This window comes from Fistularia commersonii, chromosome 34, assembly GCF_037954325.1.
Source record: "Fistularia commersonii isolate RoL2024-O1a breed Wild chromosome 34, RoL_Fcom_v1.0, whole genome shotgun sequence".
In the NCBI taxonomy this organism is placed as follows: domain Eukaryota; kingdom Metazoa; phylum Chordata; class Actinopteri; order Syngnathiformes; family Fistulariidae; genus Fistularia; species Fistularia commersonii.
Genome location: NC_141317.1, coordinates 6,124,491 through 6,140,887, shown reverse-complemented (window position 1 = coordinate 6,140,887; position 16,397 = coordinate 6,124,491). Strand labels below are relative to the sequence as shown.

General features: G+C 37.0%; 1 protein-coding gene across 1 annotated transcript; it reads left to right on the top strand.

The window, feature by feature from the left end:
- The first annotated feature begins 240 nt into the window (after window positions 1-240).
- pkp1a (plakophilin 1a) lies at window positions 241-16,242 on the top strand. The gene is made up of 14 exons (XM_086141710.1): window positions 241-511; window positions 2,445-2,563; window positions 6,162-6,326; window positions 6,439-6,629; window positions 6,710-6,851; window positions 7,356-7,563; window positions 7,759-7,927; window positions 8,412-8,529; window positions 11,467-11,634; window positions 11,742-11,918; window positions 12,200-12,353; window positions 12,467-12,653; window positions 13,395-13,479; window positions 14,236-16,242. Exons 1-14 carry the CDS (start codon window positions 343-345, stop codon window positions 14,308-14,310), a joined length of 2,127 nt encoding a protein of 708 aa, XP_085997836.1. The 5' UTR covers window positions 241-342; the 3' UTR covers window positions 14,311-16,242.
- The last annotated feature ends 155 nt before the right edge of the window (window positions 16,243-16,397 follow it).

The window sequence follows — 16,397 nt, the reverse complement described above, 5'->3', positions numbered from 1 at the left end:
GGATCGGCCCTCCTCCTGCACTTACGAAGCGTGTGAATCCCCTCCGTTCACCGCTTCGGCTCCGCCCGTCGAACAACACCTGCGTGTGAACTCTAAGGGCGCGGTTGGTCAGAGGGTGGAGTTCCCTAGTCTTCGGTGGCGAGTTTTTTTCCCCCCACTTTTACTTATTTAAGTCTTTCAATTTACTTGGCAAAACTGCTTAATTCGTTGGGATAACTTTTTTTTTACACCCTCCTTTAAAAAAAAACAAAACAAAAAAAAACAAAACAACAACTGCTCTTTAAAGAACTCCACCTTTCACTCGGGTCCGACGGTGCAACAGCAGGGACGCCTAGCGGGAAGATGATGGTCTCGGAGCCGCTGAAGTCCTCGATGATCCCCGGGAGCGCGGAGGACACGTCGCTCGCTCTGCCCTCCGACAACAAGCTGCGAATGGGGAAGCAGCGAGTGCTCGACCAGGTGCACTCAATCAAGAGAAAACCCAAACCCGTGACAGCCGACTCACCCACAAGTAAGGACATTTTAAGTATTAAATAAGTGTAATTCTCACCCCCCCCCCTCACTCTAATAATAAGTAGTGATAACCAATTTAAGTTCTAGTCAAACTTATTTCCTCCGAGATTTTTAATACACAGCGTTATGTTTCGACATTACGCGCGGATTAATCCCGGGAGTTAAACGGCGGTGACCCGGTCGTTAGCTTTCTTGTCCTAGCAGGTCAAAACTGAGAAGGAACAAATATAAGAAATAAACAAGTAATTAAATGTGAATTTCGGTTTCTCTCTCTCTCCAACCACTAAAAAAAACGTCTAACTAGACTGGATCCAGTCCCGCGGCTGTGTTTGGTTTGTCCAAAAAATGCAGTGAAATGAGCCCTCTTACTGTTATGAAAATGAAGAAAAAAACAACAACCCATCTTTAATATTGTCATGACCATTTAAAGAATAATAAAACACGAAGAGCTTGATTCTGGGATTTAGTATTTTTTAAATAGAATATAGTCAAAAGAACTAGTTAAAAACAAAAATACCCCCCAAAACGCTCAAAATTCATGTTTTTCAAAGTTATGGCTCATTTTGTGATATTGACCATTAAATATTTACATGAAGATCATTTCAATGGAGAGTAACTCTTTTTGGATTAGTTAATGATAACAAATGGTGAAATGATTTAATTTTTGTTTAATTGAAAATTGTCAAAAAGTATTTATTCTTCCAAAGTCTTTCTGTTAAAGAAGGTTTTAATACTATGTATTGTTTGTTTTTTTCCATTGTGGATTTATGCAGACATTGCTATCTGCCGTTGAACTTTTCTAGATGTATCACATTTAGTCAACCATTACAAAGATATTCACTGCTGTTGATGTGATGTAAAATCCTGAACAGCGGAATGTAAATGGCTGGTATTTCTATGATGATGCTGTGAATTCTTCAGTTAAAAAAATTAACCCTGAATGGTTTGATTTTCATTTCCAGCAGCACTGGATTCACAAAGGACCTGCATAGATTGTGTCATTGTTTTGACAATCTTAATCCTATAATGGTGAAGTCTGTCTTATATTTGACATTCTTAAGTCAATGGACCATTTTAATCATTCTATGCAAGAAAGGTCAATGAATCAGGCTGGCTTTGTGTAAATAATAATTACATTCAGATTACACTGATAACTTAATGCAAGTTAAATTTTTACAACTGCAATATATGTGAACTGGAATTAATGAAATTGCCTAAACCTCATTTAAAATGAATTACACAATTGATGATTGAGGATGAAATAAAGAAAGTAACAAATAAAATGACAAACATATTATCGACAATTTAAAATCAGTTATTTTATTCATTTGTGATTTGAATACCAGTCTAATTTAAAACCTGAAAATGTTTCTTTACATGAATAACAGGGCTAGAAATGTTGTCCTATATTTTCAAGCTCAGATGTTTGCAGGAGTAACATTTTTGAAGACTTAATGAAGCATACCTCAAAATGTCTGCTCAGATCCAGTAGAAAATAAACCGTTGACACACTCATCCAAAACAAATCTCATTGTCAAATGAAGTCAAAATGGAGGAATGGAAAAATGATTTCCTGTAATATGATGTGCCATATTGGTTTGTATATAAAAAAGAAAAACTATTTTTGGATTCAGGTTAGCCTGGTGAGCACCATCTATCACTATTTAAGCAGGTACAAAACACATCTTTTGGCTGAATCGTTAAGAATTTGTTCGAAATTGGTGATCAACAATATTTCAATAATGCCCTGATATTTGACAGCACTATCGGGAGACTTGCTAGAGGCCTGGCATACTTTCAAATACTCCTTTAACTCCATTGATAAACAAACAACATGTTTATCATTGTTTGCCTAATTGCCTAGTAATAATATTTTGGGGTTAAAATACTTGGGTCTGTTTTAATTTCACATTTGTTTCTTTTGTTAACAGGCCCCACCTTAAAGGCTTTGGGAACCTCTGCTGAATTTGGTAAATTCAAGTTTCTTCCATCAAAAGCAACTGGTACCTTTCGCAGCAGCTCCATATACACACCTAGCTACAACAAATCGGTAATATTCTCCCTCGTGCAACAGCAGCTTCGGTTGATTTACAGGTTGTCACTTTTATGGTGCAGAATGAGGCATGCACACTCAAGGCATTCATCATGCCTTGAATATGTTACTTCAGATACATGTGTTTGGTAATTCATATTAGACCTCTTATTATAGATTTCAAAGAGAATAAAACATGAGTAGCAAAACATGTCTCATCACTCTGTTTCCAGACATCCAACACCTGTTAGTTATCTTAGCACAATGATTACTAACCAACGGAATCAATTGCCCAAATCCGTCAGAATCATAAAATACACATTTCAACTTCACAATGTTCCCAAACAATAATATGAAATCAAAGGGATTTATATATAAATACACCAGCTTGTCCTGCACCTCCTAATATGCAGTGGTGTATCCAGTGTAAGTGATTTGAACAAGAGGTGTAGGCTGAAAACAAGATGACTAATCACAGTGATTTCTTGACAAGGTATAGCTTCAGGTTACCAAGGACTCCATAGTTGTCAGTTGACAATTTAGTCAAAGAGGGTCTGGTTAAAACCAGAATAAGGTTTTAACAACCAGGCATCAATTTAAAGTCAACAACATATGCAGAGCATAAAGACCTCTTTTTTCATTGGTAAATATGTTGAATGTTTAATTTTATGATTACTCAACATTCACATGAACATTACTGTTGGGTGAACAGCTGTCTAATTTTGATTTTCAACAGCACAGTTGGATGCATTAACAAGACTTCGAAGTGGACTGTGGGATTTGAAAGGAATGCTGCTAAATGGGAGGGCCGTCTCACTTGGTGACTAATTACAGTCTCTTGTGGAAAATAATCTACCATGATTATATGATGTAGTTTAACTCATGTTCATAAGACCCATTAATTATTGCGAAATAACTTTTGAAACTTATTTACCCACACATACAAGACTTTCCTCGCTGCAACATTTTCGCCTGTATTGGGTTTGTCGAAATTATACTTCATGAGGTTTCTTTTTTGGCACAAAAATTTAAGAAAAGTAATACATATAGTATAATTTGGAATGTTCAAAGTGGATCAATTCTGCTTTTGAGTGACATTCTCAATTAGGGTGTTATTTTGAGTCATGAGTTCAGCTCATTTGCACCATGGGACAATTCCACAGGTGTAAAGGGTGTGTATAAACTTGTTCATGGTTATTTATTTGATGTGACATCCTCACATTATTCTGAGGAATGTCTAGGGAGTGTGAAGATGTGTCCTCACTGGGGGTCACATCTTGGCCTCCATTGGCCAAATATATCAACATCATGATACTGTAAAGCCCCAGAATTTCATATATGGTTGATGCAAAAAATTACCTAATAACGTGCATGAAATGACCTAACATGTATAGAGATATTTTTGAATTACCCACAAAATGAGGAAATAAGCTAAAAATCAGCAACAAATTACCCTGAATTGAGTGATGCCTAGGATTACATTGGTCAGAGAATCCAGGTGATACTGTGCTGCCACTGAATGATTTGATGGCTTTAGGGGATTTGACTTTAACACAACAGTTATCAAATATTAAGTAATATTTGAAACATTGCAATTTTTGAAATGCTCCCTGCGAGTAAAATTTTAGATACCACCCTAGTTTTATTTATTTTCTCAGACTTCCCCATAACTTGGATCTTGCTACAACCACCTTGACGAGAATAGCAATGACAAGACCATGTTTGAATATTTTGTGCTTCACTTGAATTTTGCAAAAACAAAAGTTGGCCTACATCAAACTACATGGGCTGAATTATTTTAGTCAGAGAAAGTGTTGTGTCCTTCCCATCAAAGGTTGTTTTTTCTTTTGTGTACATATGTAATGATGTGTAACATGAAATTCAATGGGAGAATATAGGAAAAACCAAATGTTTAATTTCTTTTTGTGTAACAAGGTTAAACTTAAGGTTAAATATAGCTTTACAGTGAAATTTTTCTGTTCATTATCTTTTTATTTGACCAATTTTCACAAAAATGTGCATACAGTATTTTTTATACAACATCCCTTTACAACTTTTTATCATCTCTATTATGCCTTATTCAGAACTATATAAGTAGATTTATGTTTGGTAATGCTTTACAGGATTTTCAACAACTTGTCAGTCTATCAAACAGCAGCACCATGTCGAGCAAGCAGCAAGACACCCAAGCAAATGTAAACTCAAATGTTTCTATTTGGCAGATCTGATACTTGCAGATTGCAGACAATCCAGACACGTTAATTTAATATGTGATCCTTGGTCATGTTTACTGCAGTATTACTCAGTTTGCCTCGTCCCTGCTCCATTACATACGTAATGAAAATATAGTCCAAAGTAAGTGCATACTATCCGTGTGCATTACGATGTACAGTCAAAAATAGATATGTAAATTTAAAAATTTCTATTTTCTATTTGTTTGCATGGACTTTTCCTGAACTCTTTGGTAGGACTCTTGCTGGAGGAAAATGCCAACATGAGAAGCATATGCATTTATTTAAAAGTAAACGTGCTCTTGGTCCTCATCAAATGTCTTGTTGACAGATCTCTGCTGTAGCACGCTTCTGTTGTTTAGTGACAGAGGTGAAACACTGCTGGTAACCGAGCAACCAGTCTGGTTTGGGCATGGGTGGAGAAATTGGGAAAAGAAAGACAAAGAACATAATGTAATTTTAAGAAACGCATTCAAGTGTTCGAACCAAGTTAATGTGTCTTAAAATAATCCCCAAATCCACATCAGTATTTCAGGTTTTTTTGTATCTGACTAGTTAACTGCCCATAAAATTGCGAATAGACGTCTTAATGTGTGCTCTGTCCAAACGATGCACACAAAGAGCCTCTGTGAAGAACTGCTCAGTTGCACCAGCAGTTTTTCACAAAACCTATCTGACTGTCCAGTGGCTAGTATCAAGTTACGTAGGTTTGTGTGACTGCTGTATGGTGATCTCAACATGCACTGAGGAAAAAAGGAAAAGGTTAGACTTGCTGGCTTTGAGTGAGGGTAAATTCTTCCATCTGAGTTTAACTGTTTTTGTGGAAACTGGGTGTTATACTTACGTTGTGAAGTGGATTGTTGAATCGAAGAAGTTTTCGGGCAATGCAGTAATTCTAGTGGAGTACTTGTTGTCATGCCTCACCATGTGTGATATACAATATGTGCATGTTAGTAATTGAAGAAATGTATGAATAATGGGTAACAAGAGTCAACACAGTGCAAATTCAGTGTTTGTTTTTTTTCTCAAAGAAAGCCGATCAGAATTGAAAAAAATCCTTGATATGGCAATGTTTGATAGTGGGAGTTGCTGTTTATTCCCCTCTTCTTTTATATCCGTGCCTGGGGGGACCCTCAACGGCCACTTCGAAAGTTCATGTGCAATGGCTTTGTTTTTTTTTATTGTGCGTTTTCATAACTCAAAGCCAGGATAACTTTCAACTCTCTCTATTTTTTTCTAATTATCTTATTTTAATCAGTATGCCTCATTCTTCAAATGAGACCATGTTATGCAGGGCAGCTTCTCCTGTAACATTTTTACTTTTTTTTCCAAGCCCAACAGGCTTCTGCTTGTGGGAATGAGACTGATACATTTTTCTTTTTCAGGTATTTGACAGGAGTAGGTCTCAATCTGCTAAAACCCTTGGAAGAAAACAGATCGTCAGTTTGAGCTCATGGGAGCAACACACCAAATCTGCTAACTGGACTCAAAACTCCAATGGGCTGAAACCTAGTCTAAGTGATCCTGACTTGATTCATGCAACTGTTATGGTATCAGTTATAAGATGAATTTCAGTGGTTCCCAAGATTTTCAGATAACAATTTAACAACAATTTAAAACTCTTAAATTATAGTATCAGATTGGAAAATTCCTCTTTTTCAGAGCGTCAAGGGGCAGACAGCCCAGGGTCAGCAGACTCTTCAGTCTCAGTCACATAGACAGAGCACCCATTCAATGACCAATGGCTCCCTGGCCGCAGGAAGCCAAACACGCCTAATGCAGCCACCATCTTCCCAGTTCATCTCTGACAATGTAGATCCAGTCAAAACATCAAAGATACAACAGAAATCAGTGTAAGTGCCCCTTTTTGATTTTAAGGTGACCAAATTTCTTTTTTTAACAACGTCTTACACTTCTTTGCCAATTGATGTAGGGTGAACAATTCGATGACTACACAGGACTTGACCCTAAAAGAGGCTGTAGAATTCCTGTCTCATCCTGAGGAGAGTTTTCAGCAGTGTGGAGCCACTTTCATTCAGCACATAACCTTCAAAGAAGAGCATACCAAACAGGAGGTCAGATAACTCGCACAACAATATTTTATAAAGCTACAAAGATATCATTGTTCGGCAACAAAAACTTTAATGCAGTCAATATTCTTGTCATTTACTCTAATTTTTTATGATTGTTATTTCGGTTACGGTAGATTCGCCTTTTACGCATGGAATGTAGGTTTACACTTTTTACTAATTTTTGGAATTATCACTGAACTTTCCAATAATCAAGCAAGAAAATATTATTGCCAATAGACAAATGTGGCTTTTAGTTATTAGTTATCAGTTATCAGCAATTGCCATATTGTCACATGTAAAATCACAGACACATCTTCGAAACATACACACCCGAACCACCATGCTGAGAACGATTGTGTAGTGGTTATGATACAAATGACTGCCGAAACTTTATATGCCTTGAGGGAAAGGGGAGGAGAATTTTCACTGCCTTTGACAGCTGGATGTCATTGCCACACCTTTTAAGTCTCATTTTCTTTTCCTGATTCTTCTATGTCCTTGTAACAGGCCTTCCAACTAGGGGCTATCCCTGCTCTTGTAACTCTGTTGCGTAGCTCCAGCCCCTCTGTGGCACAGACTGCCGCCGGAGCCTTGAGGAACCTTGTGTTCAAAGATCAGACCAACAAGCTGGAGGTTCAGAACTGTGAAGGAATTGCAAAGGCCCTACAGTTACTAAAGGAGACTGATTCTACTGAAACCCAGAAGCAAATTACAGGTAGGACAGAAGAAGTCTAGTGGTTGTGCTTTGTCTATGTCAAAAGCATTGTAGAATTTGATGTAGAACAGCATTTTTGGCTGGCGGGAAAGACAGATTACACTTGCAAACATGATTTGATTTTAAGGAATTTATTAAGGTGATGAAAGAAGATACTCACTTGTTTTTAAATTGACTTGTCCTTGGGAATTTTAGGCCTGCTATGGAACTTGTCCTCTGCCGATGAGCTTAAGGGAGAACTTATAGTTGCAGCTTTGCCTGCCCTGACTGAGAATGTGGTGGTGCCTTTTACCAGTTGGTCTGAAAACACCATCAACAACAATATCCATCCAGATGTCTTCTACAACACTACAGGTTGCTTGCGGTAAGAATAACACTCTCATTGCTTGCAGTTAGCATATTTGCAGTATAACATGTATCCTTGATTTTTTTTTGTCAGGCTTTTTAAGGCTTCTTTACATGAATGTCATGTTATAGCTTCATGTAACCTAACATAGATGATATGGAATTGTTTACTGTGACATTTATTGTGAATTTTTCACTGATACCAATGCCAGGTGGTTTGAAAAGAAACGTAATGAAGTCCTCAGCAATTTAGATGATTTATGACCTCAATGTTTTATTGCCAAGATGACATTTTAACAGTGTCTTGTGTAAATTTCACTAGATTTCTGGTACTGCAAAAGATGGATAATACTGGAAAAGTGGAATAAAACTGATAATAGATTGTGGAAAAAAAGTGGAATAAATTCTGATTAATTGCATATACTTACTTTGCTTTGAGTAGTTCTATTAAATATCAGTCAAGTTTCCTTCTGGATTGAAATTAAAAACTGAAATATGTTTAGGAACCTAAGCTGTGCCTCACTGAAGGAGAGACAAGCAATGAGACATTGCCCTGACCTTATTGACTCCATCATGAGTTACATTCAGTCCTGTGTGGCAGAGGATACCCCTGATGACAAGGTAACTCTTTTCCTCAGTGATCATAGTGTCTTCATTTTTGATTAGTAGTATACTATATTTCATTTTCCTTGATATTTGGTTCCCCTTTGCTGCTTTTAATACCTTCTTGTTTATTGGTCCATTGCAAATTCTCATTATTTCAAAAAAGTCAATCGAAATTAATGAACAGATGTTATTCGGACAAAACAAGACTAAATTAAAGAAAATGTATATTTTTTTCATTAACAACCTCAAAAAGGTGATTATTTGCTTGGTTTGTTCAATTCCATTTAAAAATGTTTTTTCAATCATTTCACTTCACATTTAACATTTTATTTGCTTAGAACAGGGGTCTTAGACTCGCTGCCCGCGGGCCAATTGCGGCCCCCGGAACAATATTTTGTGGCCCCCTGCCTGAAATCAAATCTTTGTGTTAGTGTGGCCCACACACTTTTTCTTACATGCATCTAGGGGTTTCATACAGTGGGTTTAAAAAAAAAAACAGGCAAGTTGAAAATATAAAAGGAACTTTGCAATGTATTTTTTGCTTCAAAATTTGAAAACAAAATTATTTTTTGATGAAAAAACATCTAGTGACATTGATAAAATGATCATTTCTTTTCTTTTTTCTATAAAACAAAATGATAGCAAAAAAAACAGGCAAAATTAAAAAGATTGATTTACTAACCAGAATGGCCACCATTAGCCTTGTAAACATTATATCTCCTCTTAAACATCTATGAATTTTCTAATTAATTAGAGTGGCAAATTTTCCCAGTGACAAGATTTTCTCTTTTACCTCAACAATATATTTAGGGTGTAATTTCATCAATTCTTTTTTAATATTATTTTTCAATATTAATTCATCATGTATTTTTTAGATGAACATTTCATTACTATAACAATTTTTATAATTTACCTGTTTACCTCCTTTACGCTAAAGCAAAGGAATATTTGGACTTGCTATTTCTAGTTAATGATTTTACTGGTTCGGCCCCCTTGACATCAAATTTGGCCATATGTGGCCCCCAGACCAAAATGAGTTTGACTTCCCTGGCTTAGAACATCAGCACTCCCTTATTTCACTTTGTGATAAACCCCTACACAGAAGGTCAAGATCGGTTCGTGCCATCCCACCACAGTAGCTCAAATCACCTAGCTGTGAGCTTGGTGGGAACTGCAGCTCTGATATGTCCTGAAAAGAGAGAAGTCACCCTCTCCAGATGAATGGTAACAAGAAGGATTGAGAACATTACAGCAAATCTCTAGAATCAACTGCAAAAGACAGTACAAGATTTGGTCCTCTTTTCCTGGATTTTGACGAGAGCTATGATGTTAATAATGCAGTCTTGCAACTTGTATTAAGGATAACTAGCATATTTGAATAACTGTAGCACTGGCAGCCATGTAGTCAATGAAATGAACAAGGAGTGACTTGTTCATGGAGGTAGGTGCATGTTTGGACAAAGTAGGAATGAAATTGGACAAAGAGGTTGGTGTTTCAACGGCCAGTTGTCCAAATCTGACAGCAAAAAAAGACTTGAAGTGATGCAAGACAAGGTGTTTGAAATGAACCAACACCAGAAATAGGTGCTTTTACATTGTATTAGACATCAGTAGATATAGTTTAAATCAGTGCTAAAAACATACCTGGCTATTGATGTTGTAACTGAAATAGTTAACTTCCATCCCGGCAAGAGCATTTAATCAAAGTTTGTTGCATTTTTGGAAGAGAAAGAGACTGAACATGGTGGTAGTGTACAATTGTCACATGTCTCGGCATGGGTTAAATGTTTAAAAGAGAATGGGACATGAAAGCAGAGATTCCTGAGGTTTGTCAGAAGAAAGGGCTCTCTGATGCCAACTGCATGGCAGATCATACACTTGCTGTTGATGCGACTGCACTGACTACTAAGCGACAAGACAATGGGCTGTTTGTACATGACATGTACAGCCTGATGAAGAGTCCTGAGAAAGCTGCAATTTCTTTCAAGCCAAGTGGAGAGCAACATTCTCACCTATCTGCCCACACTGAAAGAAGCCACACCATCAACTCATAACCTAACAAGTTACTCACCCATGTTGGGGGCATTACATGGTGAGTTCAAGGAAGCTGAAAGTGAAGTGCACACAATGTCCTCCTTTCACTTTCACAGTGGATAATTCACCTAGTGATATTCGGCTTGAAGTGACTGAGAGTCCTACACAGTGATGACATAGCGTTTTAAGACCGTATCACGACCGGATTTTTATTCTTCTCTTAAAGTCCAGAACCTTTCACACATGAAGAGGTGTGCTGGGAAGATGTTAGTTCTCTTTTGATCTAATACTTGTATGAAAAATATTCTCATTGATGATCAAGATACAGATCCTCTCACTGATGATCAACTGGTAGCTTTCCTTCCTTTATCATCATCAGACATTAAGTCTGACTTTGGTGCACTTGTTGAAGTATAAAACAGACACGATTTCTCCAACTGAACAAGAAAAAAGTATCACCAGAAATGTCTAGTGTGGTGACTGAGCAGAACAGCAGTCATTTGTGAAAACTTTATCTAATGCTGTTTTTTGAAATACTGCAAAAATGCATATTTTGTTCAAAATTGCCGATGTCATTGTTAATTCCATGATTTAATATTTTGCTTTCTTACCATACCTGCTTCAAATTTCCATTGCCCTTTTGTGATGCCTACTCTTAGATTGGAGTATCTCTGTTTATATTGTGTTTTAAATCTCAAGTAGCAAACACCTGTCTGATAACTTCATTCTGAAAATTATAGCTACCAGTACTGCAGGAGTACTATAGAACTGCTGGTTGTCACCATGGTTTTGTTGACAGAAAGGCCTATGGGTATCTAATATTGGATTTGTGCATCTGATGTCTACATTTTCCCCAAAGTAAGTTTTGTTTTTTACAAAACCACGTAAAGGTCCTCTCATTCTTACCCTCCTCTGCAGTCGGTGGAAAACTGTGCATGTATTCTCCACAACCTGACATATCAATTGGAGAACGAGTCCCCACAGTGCTTTGCAGACTTCAAATCTTCAGAAGGGGGTGAGCTTGCAGATAAGAAAAGCTCTCCAGTTGGATGCTTCAGCCCCAAGGGCAGCAAAGCCCAAAAAGAGGTATCACCAAATTCCTCCATTTTTGTCTAATCGGGGTTGACCTCTCATCAAAGATGACCTCCCTTCTCTCTCTCTCTCTCTCTCTCTCTCTCGCTTTTTTTTTCCAGTTTACATTTGATGTTGATCAAGGACTACCCTTTGATAATACACCGTCAGGTATAAAGTGGTTATGTCATCCCAAAGCAATGCAGACCTATTTGGCCCTGCTAAGCTCATCTCAGAAAAATGCAACCCAGGAGGCCTGCTGTGGTGCTCTACAGAATCTCACTGCCAGCAAAGGACTGGTGGGTAGAAGTGTTATTATTACCCTTACTGTAAAAGGAGGGATTGTGTCAGATAGGCGACCAGAGGAAGAACCAACTGGTTTTGAGTGAATGGGGTTCTTTTCTGCAGTGATTCATGGTTTATAAACGAGAAAGAGAAGGTAGGGGGTTTGCATAGGTAACTACTGAGTGAGTTATATTAGACATTGTAATATGCATTGGTAGATATATTGACTTTTGCACAGAAAATGGGTACATCGGGAGTGTGTTTCCACTACGAAAACATTTCTTTTTTTTTTCAGGGATCCACTGTTATGAGTCATATACTGGTGCAAAAGTTGGGGGCTATGATGCACATATCCCCTCTGTTAAAGTCACCAAACCGGAACCTCCAGAAGACCGCCGTATCCCTGCTGGGAAACTTGTCACGCAACAGAAGTTTGCAGACTTCTATTGGTGAGGAGAGTCAGATATGGCATGATTATGCTGGTCTAATTTTTTATGAATTGAAAGGCTATACACATAGTTTAAGACCAAGAATTTTAGTGTCTCTGACCTTTTCTCTGTAGCAAAGCAGATATTGCCTGAGCTCACGCGGCTTCTCGCCTCTGGCCCCCGGGAGATGGGAAAATGTGATGGAACTATTGCAACAGCTGTCAATACAATGAGAGGGCTGATGTTGTCAGAACCAGAGATCACAAAGAGGGTCATGAATAATGAAATTATCTCATCACTGGCTGACCTCAGCGAGAATGGGTGAGGTCTTTTTATTTATAATTTTTATTTTCCAAATGAGATAGCAGGTGTACAAATTTGTTTTTACTTCACTGGTTTAGTTGAGGATATAGATGAATCTGCCAAGGTCTATTTCCAATCAGAGAAAAAATACAAAGCAATTAATTCATAATCTTTTTCTTTCCAATTGTCTATTTGATCCAGAATCATTGAGTGATAGCTGATAGAAGGCAACTTCATACTTAAATTATTTGACAGTTTAAATTTACAGGGACATAGAATCTGAAAAGCTTTGTCATTGTGAAGTGTAATTGAACAAAGTGTGGATTAATGACCATTTCTGTAAATGCACCAGTCCCAGATATCATGCACATTGATGATCATGTTTAATGACCGCTGTGGCCTTGCTTTATATTTCTGTCATTTAAATAATCAAAACTTCCATTTATATGTTGCTTTTCTTTTTTTATTGTTAAGGACAATTTGTTTAGACCAATTTGAACATCCCCTCAGTATATTTGAAGTAAATGCCATTTCAGGTTAATTAGTTTACAGACAACTGCAACTTTTCTTTGTGTAAACAAATTGACTCCAGTTGTAAATTAACACAAGCTTATAAATAAATCTTATTTATACAGTGAGCTTGCCATCCCATATTACCTGTTGTGGAACTAAAGAGGATTATCCTAACAGGCTGATGAAACCACAGCAGCATATGCTTGTAAGTGCTAGTCCTAACCACTCTCTGCTTTTCTGCTCTAGGTCTTTCCCCAAAGGCAGCAAAGCAGCTTCCCTTTTGCTTTACTGCTTGTGGAATGAGAAGAACTTGCAAAGCATTGTGAAAAAGGTAACTTATAAATATTTAAAGTAGGTGACAGTTAAACACATACTTGACTAAGGTTACTACTTCCGGCGTAGTTCTTAAATACAGGTAGGCAGAAGGGGCTAGTAGGAATGGCTTGTCATTAGCATCCCTCTGAATTCATAGTCACTTTCTCCTACCTCCTCCCTTCAATACACCACACCCAGGAGAAAAGTGGAAACAACAGTTGCGCCAGAATGCTGGCAGACTGGTTTTCAGTTTTCACTTTGGATTGAGTTGGATGGAACTCAAGGAAAACAAGAGCTTAACAAAGGGTGCTTTATAGAATGAGCCCTTATACATACAAATCACACTATAACAGGCATTAAGACCACACCATATGGAGGTGATCTTGATGAAACCCCTGAATATGAGTTTAGATAGCATGCCAAAATGTCATCTGTCTGAGGTGTCTAGAACAATGGTATGTGATTTATTTATTTTTCCCAGCAGTTCATGTGCTTTGACTTTGAATTAGCCATCAAAAATCAATACGTTACCTCCTGTGCCAAATATACAGCAGTGTTATTGGTAATTTTGGCTTTTATTGGCTGCCACAGGGTGGGTAGTTCACAATCAGATTTGGAAAAGTAGCAAAAATTGGACACATTCTGCAACAGAAAAAAAATGAGTGCACCTCAGAAAAGTTGCTGTTACATCTTCTCTCGCAATATTTTTGCATTATATTGTGTTGCATTGGTCAATTCTTGATGAAACTTCCTCTAACATTTTAATCCACAGCTTGGGATTTCCAAATCACTGTTTGTCAATGACAACACCACAGCAGCACACAAGTCCGTGCAAGTTATTGAGTGAGTGAAATGAATAAGATCAACGGCACCACAGTCACGAGGCACCACACACACTACTGAGGGTTTGTGTCTGCCCACATTCAGCACTGTCAGCTCAGAGAGACAAGGATGAGAAGAATTTACATTGAAAACATGAAAAACGGTTTTCCCCTTTAGCAACCAATTTCTCACTGTCTCTGCTACTTTTCTTGCATGTACACACATGAGTGCTTTCTGATTATAAGCAGCATGTTCAAACACTGCTGTGGCCACACCCTTGTAAAGAGAAGGGTCAAATCACCGTACTGTCTTGATTTGGCTTAAAAGATCAATCAGTTGTGAAAAATTCATCACCAGTATATTTTAAAGAAAAATGTGAACCTATTACTTTTTGGATGATATTCTGCTGTTGAGGATATTTAATTTGGATATGTTTCTATGCCGAGAAGCTGGGATTTTGTTTATGCATATGTTTGTGTATGTGTGTACTTTAAAGCAAGTATAAAGGCTTCTCGTAAACCAGTGTCTATCAAAGGCTCTTTGACAATGTTTAAGTAATGCAATTAAAAGCAAACTTGCGAACTTCATAACAGACTGTCTAAATGAAACAACTGGGAAAAAAGAGACTTGGAAAAGACAGCATGTTTAAAATATTTGTTGCTATCAAGAGAAATGCTGTACATCAAATACTGTATATCCCCCATGAAATTAAAAAACACTTGAATCGCCTTTTTTGACATTGATATTGGGGAAAAAATATTCCACTGGCTGTACATGAAGACTGACAACAGGGAACTGGCTCACCATTACTTATCGTGATATAATGAGGCAAAAAAAAATAAAAAATTACCAGTACTGCCCGCTCCTCTCAAGGACACTAAAATGTTACATCTTATTGGTTGAATTTGTACCAAAAATCCAATACCAATTGCGATATTTGAGATTTATTTGTGGCTGATTTGTATTGCAAGCCTTGTCACTTTGTTTTTGGAAATGCTGTATGTTAACTTCAGCAAAGACACTTATACCACTTTAATTTGCTTGATAACTCAAGAGATCTATTGAAATGTTCATATAATCTCATTAGAAGAATATTTCCCTAAAAATGACCTCTTCTGCTACTTAATAAAAAACAAGAATCTTATAATGAAGATAGTCTATTTCCATTTAGAAAAGACTAATTAATTACTTATGTACAATTAAAATGGCTGTAAAGCTGTTTAACTGTAGCAAATTAAGATCAACTCACCACGAAAAGTTTTTTTTTTTTTTTACCCTTAACTATATCCAGCTAATAATTTCCAAATTTTGAAATATTGAAACTTACATGCTTCTGTTTTGAAAATCCATCTTTTCCAACCATGAAATCTGTGCAGGAGATGAGACATTAGGTTTGGAATGCATTTTTACTAACTGTGTCTGACTGGGTTTTTTTTTATTAGAAAATTGTAACAATCAGGATGTGTGATATATTATTCAGAGCTTGAATGTTTTCAGCTGTATATTGAATACATTTTAGATTGCAAATTATGTTGTTTGCTTTTTTGGTTTTCGTCAGAAAATCAATTTTGCAGCACACAATGTTCAAACCAAAAAAAAATCTCTTGTAATCTCTCTTGCAATACTTGCTTGTAACAAGTAACAAAACCTTGATGCTCTATACCAACCTTAATTGCTCTGGGGTGTGTGTGTGTGTGTGTGTGTGTGTGTGTGTGTGTGTGTGTGTGTGTGTGTGTGTGTGTGTGTGTGTGTGTTTGTTTCTGTATATAAGTGGAGTGGTTTCCTCTGTTCCTTCTTACCACCAATCTCATCATTCTGGAACTGAATAACTGATGATCATACTTACTGATTCCATCTGCTTTTATAAATGCATCACAAATGTGTGTTTGTGGGGTTAAGATGCATCACTTTAAATACTTTGCATGCATCTGAAATCAGCCATTGTTTGAAAAGACAATATAGTGTATTTAAAAATGCCTTTTGTATCAATTAGAAATCTTTCTTGGCTCTGTTTTCTTAAAATTAATCACTTAAAATTAAAAAAACTTCTTTTTGCATTCTTGCTGTTTTTGTATTCTTTGCTTGCCAATAGCAGGTCGAATCATTTTCCTT